Source organism: Tachyglossus aculeatus, chromosome 4 (genome assembly GCF_015852505.1).
Source record: "Tachyglossus aculeatus isolate mTacAcu1 chromosome 4, mTacAcu1.pri, whole genome shotgun sequence".
NCBI classification, from domain to species: Eukaryota; Metazoa; Chordata; class Mammalia; order Monotremata; family Tachyglossidae; genus Tachyglossus; species Tachyglossus aculeatus.
The window spans coordinates 99275703-99293840 of NC_052069.1; the positions used below are offsets into that span (position 1 = coordinate 99275703).

Sequence of the window (18138 nt, forward strand, 5' to 3'; positions counted from 1 at the left end):
GGCCAATCGGAGCCCCGGCCGGGACGGGGGCGGGGCCCGGCCGGCCAATCGGAGCCCGGGCCGGCGAGGGGGGCGGGGCCCGGCCGCACCAATGAGCGGCCGGGCCGGCGACGGGTGAATCAATCAACGGACAGGCGGCCAATCAGCCGCGGGCGGGTGAAATCCCACAACCATTTATTTTTCCAGCACGGAGACGAGAACACCCATCGCGGGCACGGGCACGGCACCGAGGGGGGTACAGGGAGGGTCGGTTCTTTACAGGCGGACACCCGGATCACCACGGTTACAGAACTCGGCGTTAGAAACAGTGGGGCGGGGAGGGGGGGGGGGCGATAAAGTTTAAGACACTTGGTGGTAGTTCTCGTTGATAGCACAGAAGTTCATCAGCAACAGTCGAACAGTACAGACTCATTAAGGTACAAATCCACCGCTTCGAACCAAGGCTTGGACACAATGGAAAGACGGACGGTGCCCAACGGCACCCCCGCCCTTCACTCAGCAGTTACAAAAAACCGTAATATGCAGCTTTTTTTAAAAAAAAGAAAATTCTCTTCGATGGCTAGGATCTCTTCTGAGCACACGGAGGGGGTTGAACTAAGGGGCAGAAGCAAGGACGCGGTGAAACAGGCATGCATTATACAGGCTGGCAAGATCGCCGTCCCCTACTGCCGCTATCCTACTGGGCGATTCTGCTAGGTGAGGGCACCCTCGTTTAGCTCGGAAATGGAAAAGTCGGTTCCTCGAAACGGAGTTCATCCCGTTAGTAAGCAGGAAGAAATTCAGGGAGGGAAATCGGTCGAGACACTAGGTGGGGGGTTTTTTGTTGCTTGTATTGTTTAACCACAGCATCAGACAAAAGGTATGCCCCGGTGTAAGACTGACACCCACATCTGCAAAATCGGTTTATAAGGTGGTCTAAGAAAACACAAAGAGGGAATACACATCAGTACTGTAAACAAGTTCAACTCATGCCCTTCCTTTCCCTAAAGATGAGCCTAAACTCTCCGAAAAGCGTCTTTAGACTGTGAGCCCCATCTGGGACAGGGACTGTGTCCAACCTGATTAACTTGACTCTACCTAATGTTTAGTACAGTGCTTGGCACATAGCACTTGGACAGTTGGCCAATAATAGCCACCTGTTATTATAATCATCATCATTAGAAACCCACTGGACAGGAAGCCGAGAGTATCTATTTCCTGGGAAACATTCTTTATGTCTCATCCCCACTAAATGACATGCAGCTATTCTGATAGGAAGAGCAAGTAAAACCTTGACTCTACCCTAGAAATCCACCTCCTGATATCCCTGCTTTTCAAAAGAACTCTGTCCAGGGGGCTGAGAATAAACCTTGGGCTGGGTGAGACGGAATACAAAGACCTCTTCTTAAATTATTCCCAGGCTGACTTTGGGAAGAGATTATTTACAGGCGAATTGGGTCTCAAGAGAAGTTTTCAAACCTACCGAATAAGGGATGACTAATAACCATATCTTATCCAAGCTTAAAAAGACAATACGATCACTGGACAGGCTGCAGCATGTACAAGATTCTGGTCAGGAGTCCAGGAGGGCGGGCAAACTGAGATCAAAATGTCTAAAGCCCCCTTTTTGTGTCACCTAATATATGCACAGGGCAGAGCCAGCACCACAGTCATCCTCGGGAGCACCACCTGGACTCCAGGTGCTCTCCGGGCATAGGCACTCAGGCATTGCCTGCTGAGAGGCAGTAGCATAGGTCAATTAGCCCTAATAAAGGACAATTCAATTTAATCTGATGAAAAACACAGGTGATTATCTCAGTCCCCGCACACTCCGGTAAACACAGTCTGTTCACTTCCTTTCTGATCCCAAAAAGAAAATGATGCAAAAAGAGTCGCCCCTACCTTTGATAAATTGTGTGCGACCTTATGTTGTTTTTTTTTTTTTAAAAAAAGAATTACATTAAGGATTGCTTTCTCTTATTTCTCCTTTCCTGGATTGGATATGCACTGGGGGAATTATCTATGAAGAGACAAACCGAAAGGACCTGTTTGAGGAGGGTCCTGTTGGTTGTAGAAATAGTTTTGCTCAATTCACATCTTTAGTGCCCAAAAGCCAACAGATGCCCTGGGTGTTAGAGTCCTCATCAATCCAAAGAGATCCCCGACCCTTCTCTACTTTAGTCAAGGAATTACCAGCGGTGTGGCCTAGTGGAAAGAGCACAGGACAAGAGTCAAGAGACCCAGGATCCTTGGCTACTTGCCTGCTGCGTAACTTCAGGCAAGTCATTTAACCTCTTTGTGCCTCAGTTTCCTCATCTGTAAATAATAGGGGATAAAACACCTGTCTTTCCTCCCTCTTAGACTGCAACCGATCTGATTATCTTGAACCAAGCCTAGCACAGTTTTGGGCACTTAGCAAGTGCTTAAGAGATACCATTATTATGCAACTAAATGTAGGTACATCTTCAATGCACACCAACTATGATAATTTCATGCTAAAAGAAATCCTGGGTTTAACACAGCCAGATCATTGGAGTTAGTGGTTATCCTGTCAGATACAAATCCCTTCTTCAGTACATCTATTTCCTGGGAAACATTCTTGATGTCTCATCCCCACTAAATGACATGCAGCTACTCTGATAGGAAGAGCAAGTAAAACCTTGACTCTACCCTAGAAATCCACCTCCTGATCATGTTACCCTATCAGTCACCTTAGTAGGCGGGTGAATATCTGTTTATTATTCATTTACTTGCTTCTCTCGATCATTTATATGCTCTTATACCCATTTAAATTGGGAAATTTATTGACCATCCCTCCCCCACACCCTGCCTTAGATTGTAGCTTCTCAAGAGCAAGCCCCTTCCTTTCAATCAATCAGTCAATCGTATTTATTGAGCGCTTACTGTGTGCAGAGCACTGTACTAAGCGCTTGGGAAGTACAAGTTGGCAACATATAGAGACAGTCCCTTTTGAAGTATGTTTTTAAGTTCCTACTACAGTGCTCTGCACACAGGGGGCAATCAATAAATGATGCTGATGAGGTGTTGATGATGCTAACTCTGTCAGATGATTTGCAGATTTTTTTTCTCAGTAATAGTTTTAAAATCTCTACTGAATTTACAATGGCTGGAAGTGGTAGAAGCATTTAGACTATGTTTCCTCACTGCCAGTAACTCAGTGGAAAAGCTGGGCATTCTTTCTTGTTTCTGAAGGCACCATCAGAAGCACCGATACTTTTGGGACCCTATTAAGCAGGAAACATATTCTGGAAATAAAGTACACTGATTTATATCTGTGGTGGCTTGCCCCCTCAACAAATAGCTTTAGGTCTCTTTTCTGAAACAACAGGCTGCAAAATCATGTGCCTCCCTTTTCTTGAGACTATTTCTTCCTCTCAGTTGAGGGCTTCCTAAGATCATATGCTGATCCATAGAAGGGATTCTACCAAATTTACCAATAATAATCAAAATGTATCAGAATAATAATGATCAGATTTCAACTGCAACTCAGGGAAGAGTCAGACCAAACATAAATCTGACGCCAGGGTGAAGCTCTAGAGGTGCCTGAAACTGAGAAAAACTACTAGAAAATAACCTGAAGTTTGGCTATATGAAAGATTTAGCCGGCAAGCTACTCTCCTGACTTTCTATCAGAGATGAGCTACAACCTTTAAATTAAATCTGAAATTGAGTGCTGAGAACTGCCCTATTGGGAATTGCTGTGCTGAATGCAGGACCCAAAGTCAGGTGATTTCAGTCATTTCAGGATCAGCAGCAGGATGGTATGTGATTATCTGGCTCAAGATTATCAACCAATGGTAGTTACTGAGCGCTAACTATGTGTAGAGCACTGTATTAAGTGCTTGGGAGAGTACAATACAATAGAGTTCACCATCCCTGACCACAAGGAATTTACAGAGACTCTACACATACATAGGGATACCACATCTATGAGAGTGGATAAAACTGCTAATCTGTCAATTGCTAGTAATGTCAATTAACACAATTTAGTCATATTGGTAACAACAAAAATTTTCTAACTCCTTTTCACCTTCATACTACCACAGATAACTAAGTTCAGAACCATGCAACAAGAGCTAATCAAATACATATATATATAAAACACACATACGTGTATATATATACATATGTATATATTTTGTGGTAGATGATGGTAATGATTTTGCAGTCGGCCTAGTACTGGCAGGACAAGTGCATCACCTACTTCATTGACCCTTCTAGGCCATTTCAACTACCGCTGGCAGCTCCTGGCAATATCTCTGAGTTTCACTTTGTTATTCACATATCAAACTCAATGTTAGAACTATAAAAGCTCAGAGAGTTGAAATTCAGACATAGTAAAACTCCAATCTTATTTTTGTTAGTTTCCTTCCCACTGAATATTCCCATTGAACTTATCTAATGCCATCTTAAATATGACTGGGTAATGCTGACCGTGTGTTTCACATCCTTTAGGGTCCTTAGCTCCTCAGCATCTTATCTCTAAAACTTTCCTTGGGAATCTGCCCATTCACCAAGGTGAATCCCCTGGCTAGCAAGATGTTTTTGACTCCTCTGTGGCTGCACTCTCTTTTATACAATGCTGAGGAGAGAAAAGCAGGAGGAAGACAAATACAAATTCTTTCAGGTCGCAATCCATCTTGAAAAGTCAAAACTACTTCAGTCATTTATAAGAAATGTTATTTTAAAGCATGAACCTAAGCTTTGAAGCTCTTTGCTGTCAGGGTATGATAAAACATGATCCACAGAGCCAGGAAGGGGACAGAGAAAAGTTAAAAATGATGGAACATATTTAGCAATGAGTGCCCCAGAAGTGGGTGGATTAAAATTGTTTTTTACTAATTTGCTTTTTGAATACCTAAGAAAAGCACCATTCTGTCTAGTGTTTCCAAAGACTGAAATCTGGCTATGAAACATCATTCTTTCAAATTTGGCAGCTTTCTGCTTGAATTTAATCCTGAACACAGCAGGCAAATGGCAGAGGTAAACGCTTTTCCCCTGTTATCCACAGAATGCACGTTCACTGGCACTAGTTCCCTAAAGAGGTAGCCGTGCTAGCTTTCATCCACATTCCATCCATGTAGCATTGTTCAATTTCATTTTTTTAAGGCTTTATCTCACAGTTGACTGGTTCAAAAGAACTGTAAAATACCATACTGTCAACCACCACCACTATCTCTTTTCTTCAATCACAGAGGGCCTGAAATGAACCATTTGCTGGATTAGCACTATAAATGACCCCTCCTACCACTTTTTTTTAAGGTGATTAGCAGAGGGAAGAGTTCATCAAAAAGGAAATGTAACTAGACAAGCTAAAATCAAAGGCACAGGCTTTCAACTGTTCATGTATCTTAGATGATTATACATCACACGGGACAAAACAATATGTCAAAAAATCATTAAAGCAATTGGCATCAGACCATTTTGGGGTTCACTCAATTTTCTGTCAAAATGTAAATGCTTATTTTTACTTCAGTTCCACTCTGTACTGAAGCCTTTCCTAACCACATTGTCCAAGTCCAATTCATTTACCGATTTATTTTCATTCTCAAATTTATGTAACAAAGAATGACAGCACTGGGGAGACTGCAATGGAGCTCTGGGACTGGTAGGTGACTATGGAAGGCAATCCCTAACCCATTACCCCTGTTAAAGGAGAATTATATACAACTGTTCACGGTCCCTTTAAAGTATAAATGATACAGTAGAATCCTACCACTAAGGCAATGCCTGAGGAAAAGAGCATCTGATTTAAAATCTTATTTCTGATTTTTTGACAGGGCCTTATTTTTCTTTACACATGAAAATTATCTTTGAAATCCATTTTCTCTGGGTTTTTTTTTCTGAAAGACATATGCAAAGAACTGACATACCAGAAAGCAATTGGTCATATCCTTAATGTATCTTCCTTCAACACCCAATTGTTTTTCAGTAAATGAGCATTTTTTTAAAAAACCAAATGAACAGGAACAGTATTTCCTGGTTGGAGAGAGCAAAACTGAAGAAAACTCAGAGTTGAAGCATTTTTCACAATGAAATACAAATTATTTTTTTTATAAAGAATTTCTAGGTGACATTTGTTCTGTGGCATAATTCACATTCTATAATGAAAATAATTACTACTTTTCATCTAAGAATCTCAAAAATAAAAGGTCTAAAGTAAATAGCATATATACACATTTATTTTCTTAAAAGTTTCAACTTAAAAAATCTCAATTAAATCTACCACCTTTATTATGAGGGACCGATGGTTCTTCAACTGAGAACATATAAATCAAGATGGCACAAAATATTAAGAAATATTATCCAAACTGGCCAAATGTGCCAGAACTAGTTGGTCCAAACTCCTTTTTGCCATTTTCTGACCAGAAGTGGTGTCAGAACTTTCCTACAAAGTACAAAGCAGTGTAAGAAAAACAAGATGGCCAACAGCATCTTAAGACTGTCTTTTACTTCAAGTCCACAATGTCTTCATCAAAGGAAGTGGTGAGTTGAAATGGACTGCAGGATGGTGGACTTTCCTCTCTGTTCGCGGAAGTATCAGGGTCGGAGCTTGTTGAAAGGTGGCGTCCATCAGAATTACTTTCAGAAGGAGGTTTTTCAAAAGAGCCTGATATGATCCTGTGAGGAAGAGAAAACCCCCGTTGGGCGGGCGGAAGAAATAACCTGGTCAAGGAGCCTGTCAACTGCCTCAGTTAGACCAACGTCTCTTAGTTCTAGAACAGACCCCTACTTCAGGGTTCATCTATAACCAACCCCTGAGAGTCTTAGGGTTAAATCTGCATCAGAATTGTTTGTTACAAAAGTGATTACAGGGCTGGTGTAATAAAACATATCTCCCCTCTAAGTAGCTGCAGTGACTCCTTTGGGAAGTGACCAAAGAGAGCCTTGGGGTTCTGTCTCTTCAGAAGCATTAATATCCCCCAGGTTCTCCCTGAGAAGCATATGAGACATGTTATTTCTGCTGATTTTTTTTAAATAAGGGGGCAATAATGAGACATAAAAGAGCCAGAATGGAAAATATTTCCAGCATTTAGATATCAGTACACCTGACTGAAAGCCAAGTTTCAGCTGTGTCATTCAACGGATTCAATATAATAACAATAATAATGATGGTATTTGTTAAGCACTTACTATGTGAAAAACACTGTAGGTGATGATGGGAAGGTTGGTAGTGAGAGAAGAGACTGTAATCGAAAACCTAATAGCGTCATCTTCCAATTATCCATGGTGGCTGGAAAACAACTTGATTGATAATTGATAAACTGGGAATGCTGGGAATGCTTTGGAAACCCTGGAAATTTAGGGCACAGGTTATGCAGAATTCACCAAGTGTTTCTTCTATCACCCAGAATAATTAATAAATGGCTAATCAACTGCTTCCAACATGAAGGAGAGAGGGAGCTGGAAGCAAGGTCATGGAGTACTGTCCCAGGTATATGGGGACAGAGTGGAGCTTTATCAGGCAGCCGTAGTTGGAACATGACCTAGTGGCAAGTACATGGGCTTGGAAGCCACAGGTCATGGGTTCTAATCCCAGCTCTGCCACTTGTCTGCTGTGTGACCTTGGGCAAGTCACTTATCTTCGCTGTGCCTCAGTTACCTCATCTGTAAAATGGGGATTAAGACTATGAGTCCCATGTGGGAGGAGGACTGTGTCCAACCCGATTACCTTGTATCTATCCCAGTCCTTGGAACAGTGCTTGGCACATAGTAAGCACTTAACAAGTACCATCATTATTGTTATTATTACTATGCCACTGGGGGGATGCTGGCAGAAGCAAATTGCCCACTGCCTGTCCTTAAATTTATTCAGTGCTTACTGTGTGCAGAGTATTGTACTACATATTTTTATTATTGTTATCTGGAGAAGAAAGCCAGTAAAGCAGTAGTAGTAGTGGTGGTGGTGGTGGTAGGAGTGGCAGTAAAGACATTTACTGAGCATCTACCAAGCCCGCAACCTTGGTGTCATCCTTGACTGTTCTCTCGTTCACCCCTCACATCCAATCTGTCACCAAAACCTGCCGGTGTCACCTCTCAACATCGCCAAGATCTGCTCTTTCCTCTCCATCCAAACCGCTACCCTGCTGGTTCAATCTCTCATTCTATCCCGACTGGATTACTGCATCAGCCTTCTCTCTGATCTCCCATCCTCCTGTCTCTCCCCACTTCAGTCTATACTTCATGCTGCTGCCCAGATCATCTCTGTGCAGAAATGCTCTGGGCATGTTACTCCCCACCTCCAAAATCTCCAGTAGCTACCAGTCAACCTACACATCAGGCAAAAACTCCTCACCCTCGGCTTCAAGGCTGTCCATCCATCACCTCGCCCCCTCCTACCTCACCTTCCTTCTTTCCTTCTACAGCCCAGCCCGCACCCTCCACTCCTCTGGCGCTAACCTCCTCACTGTGCCTCATTCTCGCCTGTCCCGCTGTCAACCCCCAGCCCACGTCCTCCCCCTGTCCTGGAATGCCCTCCCTCCGCACATCTGCCAAGCTTGCTCTTTTCGTCTCTTCAAAGCCCTACTGAGAGCTCACCTCCTCCAGGAAGCCTTCCCAGACTGAGCCCCCTCCTTCCTCTCCCTCCTCCCCCTCTGCATCCCCCCCGCCCTACCTCCTTCCCCGCCCCACAGCACCTGTTTATATGTTTGTACAGATTTATTACTACATTTTACTTGTACATATTTACTATTCTTTTTATTTTGTTAATGATGTGAATCTAGCTTTACTTCTATTTATTCTGATGACTTGACACCTGTCCACATGTTTTGTTTTGTTGTCTATCTCCCCCTTCTAGACTGTGAGCCTGTTGTTGGGTAGAGACCGTCTCTATATGTTGCCAACTTGTACTTCCCAAGCGCTTATTACAGTGTTCTGCATACAGTAAGCGCTCAAATATGATTGAATGAATGAATCTACTGAAGCAGCATGGAGTAGTGGATAGAGTACAGGCCTGTGAGTCAGAAGTGTATGGGTTCTAATCCTGGCTCTACCACTTGTCTGCTGTGTGACCTTGGGCAAGTCACTTCACTTCTCTGTGCCTCAGTTCCCTCATCTGTCAAATTGGGATTGAGACTGTGAGCCCTACATGGGGCAGGGACTGTGTCCAACTTGATTTGCTTGTACCCACCTCAGTGCTTAGTACAGTACCTGGCACATAGTAAGTGTTTAACAAATACCATACTTATTATTATTATTATTATTATTATTATTATTATTATTATTACACTCTACTAAGCACTTGGGAAAGTACAACAGACACATAACACATATTCCCAGCCCACAAAGGGCTTACCTTCTAATGGGGGAGACAGACATAAACAAAATTTACAAATGGGATAATCAGAGTAAATAAATTGACTGAACACAAGTTCTGTGGGCGGATATAAATAAATATATAAGTGCTACAAGTGGTTCATAAGTTCCATGTGATTTTGGTCTTTTTAGATTCCCAGCCCAGCCTCTCTGCAATTTCCAGCTCCAGTTTTAACTTTCCTTCTGCTGTTTCTTTATGCTCATGGTTTAGGACTGAATGGTATTTATGGAGATCTCCCATCAGTTCTATGTCTGCCCAGGCAAACTCACTTCCTTTCCAAGTGACTGTTGCTGGAATCTCAGCTTTTGCAAATTTATCTGGGAAGTAATCCTGGTCCCTCCCTTCTAGCCCAGCCCTTCCAGATTTATACACTTATTACATGCCAAGCACTGTACTACACACTGGGGTAGGTACAAGAACATCAGGTTGGACGCAGTCCATGTCCCACATGGGGCTCACAATTTTAAATACCCATTTTACAAATGAGGGAACTGAGGCACAAAGAAGCTAAGTTACTTGCCCAAGATCACACAGAAGACAAGTGGCAGAGCCAGGATTAAAAACCAGGTCCTCTGACTCCTAGCCCATGCTCTTTCCACCAGGCTATGCTATTTCTCCTAAGGTTCTCACAGTTTTCAGCTTCCCTGCCTCCCTCCTCATACACTGAACTTTCCCCCATCCCCCTATTCCTCCCATGCCCACTCCTTCTAGTCTGCATATCTTCTATAATTGAGTTATTTTTTCTACAGTTCCAAGGCTGCCAATTCTCACTGGAGACCTTGCTGCTCTTGCTGCCACTGTTCTCCCGCTTCCTTGACTAGCAAAATGTGTCTTCCAGGGCAATAAACACAGGGGGCTGGGGTCAAATGAATGAATGAATGAATGAGTGCTACGTGGGGAGAGCAGGTGTGAGGTTGGTTAAGACAAGATCCAAGGCTCTTCTTTGCCAACTCTCCCCATCTGCTCCTTTGGCAGCACCTCCAGTCTGCTCTTCTCCCATACTACTTCTGAGGCTGCAGTGTCAACTTTCCCCAGCCCTCTGACTTTGCAGCCTCAGAAAGTAAGCACCGGAAGTATGTATATATATATATATATATATGTTTGCACATATTTATTACTCTATTTATTTATTTATTTTACTTGTACATATCTATTCTATTTATTTTATTTTGTTAGTATGTTTGGTTTTGTTCTCTGTCTCCCCCTTTTAGACTGTGTGCCCAGTGTTGGGTAGGGACTGTCTCTATATGTTGCCAACTTGTACTTCCCAAGCACTTAGTACAGTGCTCTGCACATAGTAAGTGCTCAATAAATACGATTGATTGATTGATTGATTGCAAGCTGAGGAAGTGGCCAGTGAAAGTGACAGTGACAAAGACAGGAGAGGGACTCAATAACATTGGAGCGCTGGAAAAAAAACAGAGGAAGGGCATGTAGGGACTGGGGACACGGGGGGAATTTCAATCAGTCTTTTAATAATATTTACTGAGCACCTACTGTATGCAGATCACTGAATTAAGCACTTGGGAGGGTTCAGTTAATAATAATAATAGTAATAATAATAATAATAATGATGGCATTTGTTAAGGGCTTACTATGTGCCAAGCACCGTTCTAAGCGCTGAGGGGAATACAAGGTAATCAGGTTGTCCCACATGGGGCTCCCAGTGTTAATCCCCATTTTCCAGATGAGGTAACTGAGGCCCAGAGAAGTCAAGTGACTTGCCCAAAGTCACACAGCTAAGTGGCGGAGCCAGGATTAGAACCCACCACCTCTGACTCCCAAGCCCATGCTCTTTCCACTGAGCCACGCTGCTTCTCTTGAAGCAACAGAATTAGTAGTAACCAATAGTAGTAGCAGTAGTAACTTGAAGCAGTTAGAATTAGTAGATATGATCCCTGCCCTCAAAGTCAGTCAATTGTATTTATTGAGTGCTTACTGTGTGCAGAGCACTGTACTAAGCACTTGGGAGAGTACAATATAACAGACACATTCCCTGCCCAGAGTGTTGTCTTAATGGGGAAGAGAGAGACACCATAATACATTAATCTGCTAGATTGTAAACTCCTTGAGGGCAGAGACCGTGTCTACCAATGTATTGTACTCTCCCAAGTGCTTAGTACAGTGCTCTGCACACAGTAAGTGCTCAAAAAATACCATTAATTGATTAAATTTCAGATGATGGGGCAATAGAACATGAGATATATACATAAATGTTAGGGGCTGTAGGGATTTAAGTACTGAAGTGGTAGTTGGAAGATATAGGTGAGGAGATTAATGATTAAGCAGGGACAGTTTAGACAGAGAAGAAAATCAAAAGCCATTAGCACCCTGGGGAGAACTGAGTTTAGATATGAGTTTATCCATCATGGGTGGGCAGGGCTAGCTTGAAAAGGAAGAGTTGTGTGGATCACTTCTGAGATTCCCCCAGAACAGCAAAATTCACTGTGCTGAGTAGTAATTTCCCAATCCTTCTCTAGGGGCAAAATCTAGAGATAGAACTGAACTGCATCATCCAATTCAGTCAAACTTTGCAAGGCCATCCTTAGGGAGAATATGGGGCTAGAGGTACAGCCAATGATCTCACTGGGAAAGGGGGAGGAGTTAGGTTACTTCTTGCTCCCCAGTGCCACTTTCGTACCATTCCACCTCCCCAATCCCTCTCTTTCCCTTCCTTTGAAGTCCGTATCATCCACCTGTACCACCCACTCTAGATACCAGTCACGGTCACCTACCACTCTTCAGACCCCACCTCCAACTTTTTGAATCATTTTGATCCCTTTCTCACATTCATTCTTTCTCCATCTCTACGTTGATCCTTGGGGACTTAAATATCCACACAGACGTTCCCAACGACTCTTCCACTATCTGCTTTCTATCACTCCTCAACTCCACCGACCTCCTGCTCCACCACTCACCAACTTCGACAAACACTTGATCTTGTCATCTCTAGTCACTGTACAATCTCTATGCTCACCAACTCTTCTAGACTGTGAGCCCACTGTTGAGTAGGGACCGTCTCTATATGTTGCCAACTTGTACTTCCCAAGCGCTTAGTACAGTGCTCTGCACACAGCAAGCGCTCAATAAATACGATTGAATGAATGAATGAATGAATGAAATCCCTGTATTGGACCACAACCTCCTCACCTGCCTTTCTCCCACACAACTCCTCCCTGCAAATCTGCCCTGTTTCCCCAAAGACCTTCAATCTTTGACCCCATCCAATTTTCTCAAGTCATCACACCCCTTTGAACCTCCATACCCAAACTACCAAATTGTCACACCATGCTCTCTACTGAATTCAACACACTCACTCTCCTATCCCTTTGTTGATCTCATATCACTAACCCACAGCCCCGGATCACCTCCACAGTCCACTTCATTTGCTTCTGTGCACGAGCCAGAGAATGCTGCTGGAGGAAATGTAGATAAAAGGTCAACCTCATTCACCTCAAGTTCATCCTTGTGAGCCTTATCTCTGCCCTCTCCTCTGCTCAGCACAGTTATTTCTCCATCTTAATGACACCTATGCCCATTGCCCTTGCTAGTTGTTTCAGGCATTTAACTCCCTCCTCAAACCCCCGTCCCTCTGCCTCCTCCATCCCTCACCCCTAATGACGTGACTATCTACTTCACTGAGAAAATTGAAACTCTCATATAGCTTTAATTCTATCATATAGCTTTAATTCTATTTGTTCTGACGACTTTGACACCTGTCTACATGTTTTGTTTTGCTGTCTGTCTCCCCCTTCTAGACTGTGAGCCCGTTGTTGGGTAGGGCCCGTCTTTATATGTTGCTGACTTGTACTTCCCAAGCCCTTAGTAAGTACAGTGCTCTGCACACAGTAAGTGCTCAATAAATACGATTGAATGAATGAATGAATCTCCCTAAAATCTCCCAGCTTTTCTCCAGTCCCTCTCTCTTCCTGCTCCTTCTTCAACTTTCCAACACTTCCCAGAAAGTGGAGACCTCCTGCCTTCTCTCAAAATCCACCCCACCTTATCAAAACACTTACCCCCTTTCTTCTTCCCTCCCTGACCATCATCTTTGACTGTTCGCTCTCCAATAGCTTCTTCCCTCCTTCTTTCAAACTACTCATGTCTCCCCATTCTAAAAAAACCCTCTCTTGACCCCAAGGCTCCTTCTAGCTATCGCCCCTTCTCCCTCCTACTATTCTTCTCCAGACTTCTTGAGCGAGTTATCTACACCCACTGTCTCAAGTTCCTCTCCTCTAATTCCCTCCCTGACCCTCTCTAATCTGTACCTTTCACTCCACAGAAACCACCCTCTCAAAGGTCACAAATCATTTCCTTCCCAAATCCAATGGCCTCTACTCCAATGTAATCCTCCTCCATCTCTCAGCTGCCTTCAACACTGCTGACCACCCCCTTCCCCTGGAAACATCCAACCTCGGCTTCACCGACACTGTCCTCTTCTGATTCTCCTCCTATCTTACTGTCCACTCATTCTCAGTCTCTTTTGTGGGCTCCTCTTTGCTTCCCACCTTCAAACTGTGGGGGCCCCTCAAGGTTCAGTTCTGGGTCTCCTTCTATTCTTCATCTACACCCACTCCTATATTGAACTCATTTACTCATATGGCTTCAACTACCACCTCTATGCGGTTGATTCCCAAATCTACATATCCAGCCCTGATCTCGTTCCCTCTCTGCAGTCTCGCATTTCCTCCTGCCTTCAAGACATCTTTATTTCGATGTCCTGCCATCACCTCAAACTTAACATGTCAAAAACAGAACTCCCTATCTTTTCACCCAAACCCTGTCCTTCCCCTGACTTTCGTATCACTGTAGACAGCATCACCATCCTTCCTATCTCACAAGCCCATAACCTTGGCATTATCCTTGATTCCTCTCTCTCATTCAACCCACAGTCAATCCATCACTAAATCCTGTCAGTCCCACCTTCACAACATCGCTAAAATCCGTCCTAGCCCCTCCATCCAAACTGCTACCATGTTAATCCAAGTACTTATCCTATCGCTCCATGATTACTGTATCAGCCTCCTTGCTGAACTCCCTGCCTCCTGTCTCTCCCCACTCCAGTCCACACTTCACTCTGTCACTTGGATCATTTTTCTACAAAAATGTTCAGCCAAGGTTTCCCCACTCCTCAAGAACCTCCAGCGGTTGCCTAACCACCTCCACAAGAAACAGAAACTCTTTACCATTGGCTTTTAAAGCACTCAGTCACCTTGCCTCCTCCTATCTTACCTCGCTACTCTCCTACAACCACCCAGCCCACACACTTTGCTCTTCTAATGCCAACTTATTCACTGTACCTCGATCTCACTTATCTCACCGCCAGCCTCTCACTTAACATCCTGCCTCTGGTCTGGAACACCCTTCCTTTTTATATCTGACAGACAGTTACTCTCCCCACCTTCAAAGCCTCAATGAAGGCACATCTCCTCCAAGAGGCCTTCCCTGACTAAGCCCTTTTCCTACTCCTTTCTGTGTCACACTGACTTCCTCCCTTTATTTACCACCCACGCTCCCTGGCCTTATAGTACTTTTGTACATATCTGTAATTTATTTATATTAATGTCTGCCTCCCCCTCTAGACTGTAAGCTCCTTATAGGCAGGGAATGTGTCTGGTATATTGGTGTGCTGTACTCTCCCAAGCACTTATTACAGTGCCCTGCATACAGTAAGCATTCAATAAATATGACTGATTGATCAGTTTAGGGGCAGTACATCTTATCTGTGGCACCACCTTGGACCGAGTCCTTGGAACCAATGAATGATTGGTCCTGCATCAAACAGGCCTGCTGCTTTCTAGGAGGTGAAGGGCTCCCTAGAGCATGAACTTGGGGCAACTGCCCAGATTCATCCCAAAATCCCTTAATATTGAAGCTGTTGAACCTACAGCTTTGTTGGTTGACACATATTTTAGTCAATCACTTTATTGAGTGTTTACTGTGTGCAGAGCACTGTACTAAGCACCTGGGAGAGTACAAGAGTGAAAAGTGAAGAGAGTGAAGCAGTGTGGCTCAATGGAAAGAGCACGGGCTTTGGAGTCAGAGGTCATGGGTTCAAATCCCGGCTCTGCCACATGTCTGCTGTGTGACCTTGGGCAAGTCATTAACTTCTCTGAGCCTCAGTTACCTCATCTGTAAAATGGGGATTAAGACTGTGAGCCCCACATGGGACAAATTGATCACCTTCTATCACCCCCAGAGCTTAGAACAGTGCTATGCACATAGTAAGCACTTAACAAATGCCATCATTATTGTTATTATTGTTACAATATTACAAAAAAACAGGCCCATTCCCTGCCCATTATCAGCTTACAGTCTAGAGGGGGAGACAGACATTAATAGAAATACATCAATTACAGATATGTACAAAACTGCTGTGGGGCTGCGGGGAGGTGGTGAACAAAGGAAGTAAGTCAGGGTGATGTCGAAGGGAGTGGGAGAAGAGGAGAAGGGCTTAGTCAGAGAAGGCCTCTTGGAGGAGATGTGCCTTTTAATAAGGCTTTGAAGTGGGGAGAGTATTCTAAAGAGTCCACAGATGACTGAGCTGATTGGGTTTGATTTGAAGGAGTAGGTGTTTTACCTGCCTTTAAAGAACATAAACTATACATATACAGATACAGTAATTACTGAACAATGGTCAGGGGAGGGTCGAATCATGTACTGTGCAGGTGATAGGCAAGTAACTGGGGTTATTTTGGGAAATATAGCGCTTCCAAGAGGCACTAATCCTTGTACAACTAGTGGCCATTTAACATGGTCCCAGGGAAAGGCTCCTTGCCATCTCTTTCTCCTGCTAGGCAAGGAGCTGGATGTAGTGGGGAGAGGCAGCCAGGGCTGGCCTACTTTCCAGTTTGTAGTCCTTCCCCTTGGGAAACACAGACAGCCTCACAGATTCCTCCTTAAACATTAGGCGCAAGTTCCTCTGGCCTTCCCATGTTACCTGTCACTGCTAGTGGATCGAATTGCTCCCCGCTTGGGGTCTCCACCAGGTCGTTTTCGAGGGGTCTTCTTTTGTTTCTGGACCAGTTCTGACTTAGGCCCTGCTTCGTCAGAGAGGCCTGCATGAGAGAGGAAATTGTCTTTTGAAATAAAGTATTACTATACTCAAAACTTTACAGCTCTAGTATTCTATATTATGTTCCTAAGGACATAACTACGTAACAAACGATGGTCATTTTCTTTGACTAGTATTTGTGCTGTACAATAACAACTGCTCCTGGGCTTTCAGATGGCCCACTTGGGTACTACTCGGCAGGTGGATCAAATTATCAAAGGTTTCCTCCCCCTCTTCCACCACAAAACATTACTTTTAGGACTAGCCAAGTTTCTGTCTGGTGGAAATCACCCTTTTTCCTCTTTTTTTTTTTTGTAGGATGGAAACTGTCCAAAAATCACACATAAATCCGTAAACATCAAAGTTACATTAAATTTTACCTAGAAGTTCTTTACGTGTCCTGCTTGCTATTTCTTTAATTTCCATTCGGGAAAGAGACAAAGAGTGAGTAACGGGAATGGCTGAAATACCGACTGACGTTGGGGTGGTGATGACCTTGGGGACTAAGGGTGATTTTAGCGGTCGTTCAATGCTTCTGCCAACAAGGTTTCTGAGAGGTATCTTGTACAGATTTTTAAACTGAATCTCACCTGAAATACAATAAGAAAAAATAATCAGATTTTTTCCCCCCATAATTTAAATCTCTTGCAAAATTTCTTTTCAGGTGAACACAGACTCTTGGGAAAAGCTAAAGAAGAAAGAATTCTCCTTGACGTATTTATCCTCAATCTGGAAAGGCTGGGAGAGCAGTTATGATTGATAGCTATTTCTGCATAACCTGATTTCCCAAGTTAATTTTTTCCACAAATGAATATTACTGGTTCTTTGTAATTCTAAACCACATCTATCTGAATACAAACAAGAGAAACTGCAAAATAAGTATAAAATCTCATTTTTAGGCTGTGGCTTTTCCAAGGGGTTCTCAGCCCTAAATCCAAGCTGAAACATCCACAGAGTTACTTTAGAAGCTCCCCGAACCCCATTAGCTTCTGTGGGGTTCTAAAGCCCTCCAGTTCTCCCCTTCCCCAAACAGAAAGGATTTGGGGGAATCTCTGCCCAACAAGATCCAAATCCCTGCAACCACCCCTTGTCTCAACCCCAGGCAGCTCAACAAAGGCAAAGGGCTCATTCGGGGACTAGTCTACCACCCGCTTCCCAGGCTTGGCTTTCCAGAAAGGACTCCCTTTCTCTTAGTCTCTCAGGTCCCTGCCTCTCCCTGGAACCCAGGGATTCTCCTCCAGCCCACACTACAGGAGATGTCAAGATCAGAGAGCTCAATAACTTTTGCAAATATAGAAGCAGCATGGCCTAGTGGATAGAATAAGAGCCCGGGAGTCAGAAGGACCTGGGTCCTAATCCCGGATCCGCCACCTAGCTGCTACGTGATCTTGGGCAAGCTACTTAACTTCTAAATAAGATTACTAAATACGACTGAACGAATGAATGAACTGTGCCTCAGTTTTCTTATCTGTAAAATGGGGATTGAGACTGGGAGCCCTATGGGGGACAGGGACTTTGTCCAACTCAATTATCTTGTATCTACCCCAGAGTTTAGTACAGTGTCTGGCACAGAGTAAGCACTTAACAAATACCATTATTATTATTTAGTGCATTTTCCAGGTAATAAATGAACCGAATTCCAATCCAAACCACTTTTCTCTATCTCTAACGCTTCTCCTGCCCTCCCAGGATCCTTCTTGCTTTCCTGGAGGCTTCCCCGTGTATACGCTCCTCTGGTCCTTTCCCTACTTCTCTCTGGGTGTCCCCA

General features: G+C 43.7%; 1 protein-coding gene and 1 long non-coding RNA gene across 3 annotated transcripts in view; both read right to left on the bottom strand.

Moving 5' to 3' along the window:
* Positions 1 to 142: 142 nt before the first annotated feature.
* On the bottom strand, positions 143 to 2903 carry LOC119926932. The gene is made up of 2 exons (XR_005450374.1): positions 2663 to 2903; positions 143 to 1294 (listed from the first exon to the last, which is right to left on the bottom strand). It is a non-coding gene; the product is annotated as an uncharacterized LOC119926932 (long non-coding RNA).
* Positions 2904 to 6171: 3268 nt separating this feature from the next.
* The window catches only part of GARNL3 (GTPase activating Rap/RanGAP domain like 3), a 175006-nt gene continuing 163039 nt past the window's right edge, over positions 6172 to 18138 (bottom strand). For both annotated transcript variants that reach the window (XM_038745516.1, XM_038745515.1), the window contains 3 exons: positions 16751 to 16960; positions 16257 to 16374; positions 6172 to 6621 (listed from right to left, as the gene is read on the bottom strand). In XM_038745516.1, coding sequence (XP_038601444.1) covers positions 6450 to 6621; positions 16257 to 16374; positions 16751 to 16960 — 500 coding nt within the window. In that variant the 3' untranslated portion in view covers positions 6172 to 6449. The remainder of the gene's footprint in view (positions 6622 to 16256; positions 16375 to 16750; positions 16961 to 18138) is intronic.